Raw genomic sequence first — 7,218 nt, 5'->3', positions numbered from 1 at the left:
CAAAGTCTCTTCTTTCTGAGGAGACTCAAGAAGGTCCCCCTGTCTCCTAGGATCCTGGTGAACTTCTACCGCTGAACCATCGAGAGAATCCTCACCAACTTTGTCACAGTCTGGTATGGCAACTGCTCTGCCTACGACCACAAAGCACTGCAGAGGGTGGTGAAAACTGCCCAACGCATCACCGGTTCCCCATCGAGGCCATCCAGGGCAAGCGATGCTTGTGTAAGGCGTGCAGTAGGGGTGGAGCCGAACCCGAATACGGTATTCGGAAAGGCACAAATAAAGTGGTTTTTACGAATACTTATTTCGAACAAATACTTTAAAAAATATTTGTATTCGGGAACAAGAAAAACTTTATATCAAAAAGCTGTGTTTCCTCATGAGACCGCAGTGCATGCCCGGATGAGTGAGTGAGTGACGTTCAGTAGTCAGGGGAGTGGAAAAGAGTAAAAGAGGTGACTGAACAAGCTGCTCCACACAGCAACAGAGAGGGCTCGGCTGAGCGAAAAAACACTTAACTGCATCACTATTTTTGTTGAATAGATTTTTTTGTACCTTAACTGGGTTCCGGAAGCAGTTTATAACTTTCGGGAAGTGGAGTTTGATCGGGAGATTATTCCATTACGCTGCATTATTGACGTCTGCAGTCAGGTGCTCTCATGTTCGCTCTATTTACGTAGCTCTGTTAGCTCGGTCATTTAGACAATAGGCTGTTTACAGAGTAACGTTAACGTTCGGTTAAAAAGGTTAAAAAAAATGCTTGTGTAGTTGTGTCAAATTGTATGCTCTTGTGGGAGTTATATGGTACGTTTAAGTTACTCTGTCTTTTGCAGACAGCCAAATGTAGTCTATAGGCTAACCTTTGCATAGCTTCCCATTGCGATTTTGGCCATTTCCACATGTCGTACTTTAACGAACTCCTCCTAGAGATTTCATCCGATCAACTTCAAACTCGATCTGTGCCATCTTAAGATGTTAAAGATGAAAAGTTGTTAAGAGAAAAACTTTTCGTCATAGGGCGTGGCCGTGGCAGGGCGGCCATTTTGTGCGTTTCGCCGCCGAAACAGGAAGTGGGTGTAACTCGAGTGTACGTTGTCCGATTACCTCAAAACTTTTCAGGATTCATAAGAGTCCAACCCTGAGGACAAATAAAGGCCGATATTTACTTAAAGTCATAGCGCCCCCTAGTGGCAACAGGAAGTAGGCCTAAAAGTCAAGGTGCTATACTTTAACGAACTCCTCCTAGAGATTTCATCCGATGGACTTCAAACTTGGTCGGTACCATCCCAACACCTTAACGATGAAAAGTTATTAAAAGAAAAACTTTTCGTCAGACGGTGTTGGCGTGGCGTGGCGGCCATTTTGAGTGTTCAGCGATGAACAAAGAAGTTGTTGTAACTTGAGTGTACGTTGTTGTGTCTGCCCGAAATTTCTCACAATTGACAAGGGTCCAGGCCTGATGACAGATACAGGCCAAAATTCACTTTGTGTTATAGCACCCCCTGCTGGCAACAGGAAATCTATAATATGGCCACGCCCCCTTACTCAGGCCACGCCCCCTTCCATAACATTTGAACCGTTTAAGGTAGAGTCTTGTGTGAGGTATCATTGAACTCAGCAGAGACTTCGTTTTTAATTGGTCATGGTTTGAACCGCCCCCTATGCTTAAGCCCCGCCCTCTTTCATACAATTTGAACTTTTTAAGGTATACCCTTGTGTGAGGTATCATTGAACTCAGCATAGACTTCTTTCTTCATTGGGGATGGTTTGACCCGCCCCCTATGCTTAAGCCCCGCCCCCTTTCTTAAAATTTGAACCATTTAAGATAGACCCTTGTGTGAGGTATCAATGAACTCAGCAGAGACTTCCTTCTTCATTGGTGATGATGACGCCCCCTATGTTGAAGCCACGCCCTTTTGAATAAATGCTGACCCATCTAAGGTAGATTCTTGTGTGAGGTATCATTGAACTCAGCACAGACTTCCTTTTTAATTGGTGATGGTTTGACCCGCCCCCTACGCTTTTGCCACGCCCCTTTTCACAGCTAATGCCTTGCACCGCTGTCCATTGAACTGAAACAGCTCAATATAATCCTAGCACCGGGTCTGGTTTAAGTTCGTAAATAGGTTAAAAACACCATAATAAGTAGCCAAAATCATAGACTGTCTATCACAAAGCAAAATAACACACACTCAACTTGTACGTACCTTTTTTTGTTGCATGATCGACCAGTGAGAGAAGAGCTTCGCTGACAGCAGGAAGCTGATAGCGCAGCACTTTCACACTTTCCACGCGGCATTCCCATCGCGTGTTGGATATGGCCTTTAGGGTCATCTGTGGTACGTTTGTCTTGAAAATCTCCCATCTCTGTTAGGAGCTGAAAATGGTGTACAGACGTTGGAGCACCCTAAAGAAGCTTACAGAGTCCACTGTTGACTTCGCAGCATCTACAATGACGAGGTTTAGACTGTGGCTGGCGCATGGCATGAACAGTGCTTTTTTGTTGATATCAAGCACCCTTTTCTGCACACCGCTATTTTTCCCCCGCATGTTGCTACCGTTATCATACGCCTGTCCCCTGCATTTTTCGACATCCAGGCCTAACTTCTCCAAATGCTTCAAGAAGACATCCGTTAGCCCTGCGCCTGATGTGTCAAGCACTGGTAGGAAACCGACAAAATGCTCTCCAACAGTAGCCCCGGCACCGATTTGGCACTTGACAAAGCGAAGTGTCACAGAGAGCTGCTCTATGTGTGCAGCGTCCGGAGTGCAGTCCATTATCACAGAGTAGTTTTGGGATTGTTTTACTCCTTATATTATTGCTTCCACTGTCTTGTCTCCAATAAGAGTGATCAGCTCATTTTGTATTGTTTTCCCCAGATAATGGTCAGCAATCTCTTTTGTCTCTGCTCGTTTGACATGCTCGCTCATCACTGGGTCAAACTCTGCAAGCAACTCCACCACACCTAGAAAGTTTCCATTGTTTGTTTCATGTAGGTTGGAATTGTGGCCACGGAAAGCAAGGTTTCGTTCTGCAAGGTGACAGACTATGGCAATTAACCTTTTCATGACTTTCATGTCTTTTTTTCAACATTTGCATTTCTTGATAGGTATTGTCAATGGTACTGTGCGTTTTTACACGGTTCTCCAGCTCGCGCCAGCTGTCCATATTGGCACGGTGTGTATTAGATTTTTCATGATCCTGGAGTGTGAGAGTGAGTCGTTCCCACATTCTGAAGCCTCTGTGGGTGAGACTACTCGTCCGCTTGCCAAATAAGGTACAGCAGAAACAGAAGACTGAATCGGATGATTTTGAGTACACTAACCATGACCTGCGTATCTTTTCTCCATTTTTCATCTTCATGAAATATCTGTCCTTGGTAAAACGGCGGTGTGATTGGCTTTGTCGGAAGTTTAACTTCTCTATCTGAACGGGACCGCTCCTAACAATATCAATTCGTTGGTCATCAGCAATATGCTCTGGCCAGCACCCGGGGCTGTCTCTGTAAACGGGGCTTTCTCCCTGGCATCTCCCTAACCTGTCTCAGTGGTAGGATCTTGATCGTCATGTTCTTGTTCTACTAACAATGTTTGGTCATCATTATTGCCAGCAGTTTCAGTTGAAGACAGATAATCTGTATTTTGGCTAGCATCCTGTGACGGGGGTTTGGCCGCTGCTGTTGCCGGTAGGGTTACAGATGCCGGAGCAAAGAAAGAGGTCACTTTTGGTAGATTGAATAAAGCTTTTCTTTTGTTGTCCGATATCTTTCGTTTTTCAGCACCACTGGCATATGTACGTTTCATTTCCTCTTAAAATTATTTTCTTCAAAATAACATTTTAACCTAACGGCAAAAAGGCAAAGATATAAACAAATAAACTACCGGTATTATACTTCAGATCGCTTCAGCCGTTCACAGGGGCGGTATACATCGCCATGGTAACTGCGAGTTCGACCAATCAGAGATGTCAGTGTTTTGCTAAGAATTGTGGGTAATGTAGTATTTCTCCAGAAGATCGCAAATAACAAGGTTGATTTCATACCTTGTGGCTTTTATAGGAGCAGAAACTTTCCTTTCACAACCTTGTAGCTTGTGGTCAATCTACCTTGGATGGTTTAGACATTATGACTGAAAATCAATATCCTACGGAGAAAATGAATGGGATTTTGCTGGTATGTTGGGGCCCCCTTGGAGGGCGGGGCCTGTTTCAATTGAAACGGGTGAAACATAGGTAAGGCTGCATCTGTGTGTGTGTGTGTGTGTGTATATATATATATATATATATATATATATATATATATATATATATATACTTATGATGTGATTATATAAACAAATCAAATCAGGCCTGTTGGTCACTTACTGTAAGTGGCAATCAGGGGTGATCCTAGGATCAGAGTTTTAGGAGTACCCGGTAGCCATTTAACGTAGTTTTGATAGATGAAACAGAATTTTTTAACCAGAAAGCAACCAACAATTCAGAGAAAACTTCCTTTAATGCTAAGCCACAGGGCCGTTACTGCAAATGTGAGTTGGTATTAACAAGCATCCTCTAGCTAACAGCAAGAACCAGACCAGATATATTTTTAAATAATAGAGACTCAGGATTAAATGTACATTATGGGCACTTGCATTACTACATTATTACATCATTATATTACTAGTACTGCTTTTTTAAAGCTTCTAAAGTACAGATTCAGTACATTCATGTTTTGATAAAATCAACTCAAAATAGACTTTAAAAAAATAATAATCCTTTAGCACTGATAAGTTATTAATTGTGAGGCTGATTGTTTTGAATAATGACATATCTGATGATGTGTTACTGCTTAGTTTATAGTTTCATGTTTTGAGCATTGACCAGGTAAAATAGGTTTGCCCCAGCAGGTAGAGTGATGTTATTTCATTTGATTCTATGTTTAGTAGTTTTTGAGCTCATGTCTTTACTTTTCTACAGAAACAACTCTTCCAAATATGACAACATCCCCTTCAAAGTTGTTATCCCAGGATCTCCTGCTGTCTACCAGCTGATGCCAAAGAAAGAGAACATTGGAACTCTGACAAGAATGACTCTTGGTGAAAAAAATCCAAACAAACTAAACAAAACCATCTTACTTGTTGGTGAAACTGGAACAGGAAAATCTACTCTGATCAACGCTCTGGTCAACTACGCCATGGGAGTGAAGTGGGAGGATGAAGTCTGGTTTCAGATCGTAGAGGAGGAGAAAAGAAGACAATCACGAAGTCAGACATCAGATGTGATCGTGTACCAGATCTTTGGTTTTGAAGATGAAACTCTGCCCTACTCTCTGACCATCATTGATACTCCTGGATACGGAGACACCAGAGGGATCGAACATGATGACATCATCAGTCAAAGATTATTTGACTTGTTTCGCACAGTCGATGGAGTTCATGAGATTGATGCAGTGGGTCTGGTGATGAAAGGGAGTGAGAATCGACTGAGTGACCGACTGATGTACATCTTTGATTCAGTGATCTCTCTGTTTGGAAAAGACCTGGAGAAGAACATTGTCACTCTCATCACACACTCAGATGGTGTGACACCTGAAAATGTTCTGGAAGCTCTTGAAGATGCAAACATTAAATTTGCCAGAGATGAGGATAATGATCATGTTTATTTTATGTTCAACAACCGCCAGAGCACAGAGAAAACAAAGAAGAATAAGGTTGCTTTAAAAAGTGCATGGGACTTAACAATGGACCAAATGGCTCACTTCACTAATTTCATGAAAGAAACTTTACCTAAGAAGCTGGAGACAACTGTTGAAGAGTTAAATACACACGCCAGACTGACAGCCTGCATCAACAACCTGCAAGAAAGAATTGAGTTGATTGATCTAAAACAGAAAGAAATCCAGCAGACTCATGAAGCTCTGAACAAACATAAAGAAGAAATGAAAAACAAGGAGAAGTTCACTGTAGAAGTTGATGAGCCCTACAAAGATAAAGAACCTATCAGCGGTGGTCAGGGGGGGTTATTTTATGAAGAAGCGGTCTGCTGCAAAACATGTGAGGAAAACTGTCACTATCCCGGCTGCACAGTGGCCCTGACTCCAGAAAGCTGTGAGGTCATGGAAGATGGCTGCTGTACTGTATGTGGTTGTTCTGTATCAGCTCATGTCAAAGAAGAGTGGAAGTATGTGAATAAGACAAAAAAAGTTAAAAAGGTCCTGAAAGATGTGAAGGAGAAGTTTACAAAGAACAAGGCAGGAAGTGAGAGCAAGTTGAATCTTTTGGAAACTCTTAAGGAGAACATGGAAGAACTTCAGAAAGAAAAACATATGTTGTTGGACAAGTTCTTTCAGCGTGTTGTCAAACTGGAGCAGATCGCCCTGAAGGTTGATTCACTGTCCACTCATGTTCCCTTGGACTTCCTGATTGAGAAGATGAAGGAGAAAGGAGAAATGGAGAAGGAGAGGAAACTGGAGGAGATGAAATGTCGAATGGATGAACGAACCAGAGCAGCATCACGGTACGGGTTTGATAAACTAACAGCAGCTGGTAAAGCAAAATGCAAATGACTAGATAAATGATACTGATAGTTCAATTGGAATACTAGTTTAAGTTTAACAACTTAAAGAGAAAATTAAACGGTGTTTCCCACAGATTAGGAAGCAACTTGTGGCTTTGGGTGGGTGTTGCCACGGGGAGAGACAGCGACTCATGCAGTTGGATGCTGTCCTCATCTCCTTCTTCAATAATGCCTAACGAATCTATCTCTTTCGCTCCCCTGTCTTTCACTGATTGAAGCCTGAACATTTTGTAAACAGATTAATACCATAACTAATTCCACTGGTGGGACTGTTGAGCTCTGTTCATACTGATACCTCCGGTTCAGGCTGGTCCTCATCCTCAACACACAATCACTTGTTAGCTAAGAGTCGGGTCGTGATTGTGAATGTGTGATTGTGTAAAGGTGTTCACAAGATAGATAACAACCTTTCGTGAACATGTGAATTTCGCCAGCCATATTCTCTCCTTGATGGAGACAGATGCTGTGTGAACGGTGGTATCGATGGTGTTTTAAGCCTCCGACGTCGCCTTACAGGCACTAACCCTCACCGTAACCTTAAACATAACCATTGCCACGCTACATGGAAGGTGACTTTTCAGGGCTTAAAAAAAAAAAAAAGTGGGAGGAGCTGTGTGTGTGTTTGTGAGTGAGACATAAGTGACAGAGAGACAGAGGAGAGC

General features: G+C 42.5%; 1 protein-coding gene across 1 annotated transcript; it reads left to right on the top strand.

Annotated features, from left to right (window-relative positions):
* The first annotated feature begins 4,937 nt into the window (after positions 1-4,937).
* Positions 4,938-6,545, top strand: LOC114550561 (uncharacterized). Its single transcript, XM_028571374.1, has one exon. The coding sequence runs from the start codon at positions 4,938-4,940 to the stop codon at positions 6,543-6,545; it is 1,608 nt and encodes a 535-aa protein (XP_028427175.1).
* Positions 6,546-7,218: the final 673 nt, after the last annotated feature.

The sequence above is a fragment of the Perca flavescens genome, chromosome 23 (genome assembly GCF_004354835.1).
Source record: "Perca flavescens isolate YP-PL-M2 chromosome 23, PFLA_1.0, whole genome shotgun sequence".
In the NCBI taxonomy this organism is placed as follows: domain Eukaryota; kingdom Metazoa; phylum Chordata; class Actinopteri; order Perciformes; family Percidae; genus Perca; species Perca flavescens.
The sequence above is the reverse complement of the archived record's forward strand: the minus strand, read 5'-3'. Positions and strand labels throughout refer to the sequence as shown.

Coding starts and splice junctions, on each gene's coding strand:
- LOC114550561 (XM_028571374.1), top strand. CDS start 4,938: ATGTCTTTACTTTTCTACAGAAACAACTCTTCCAAATATGACAACATC.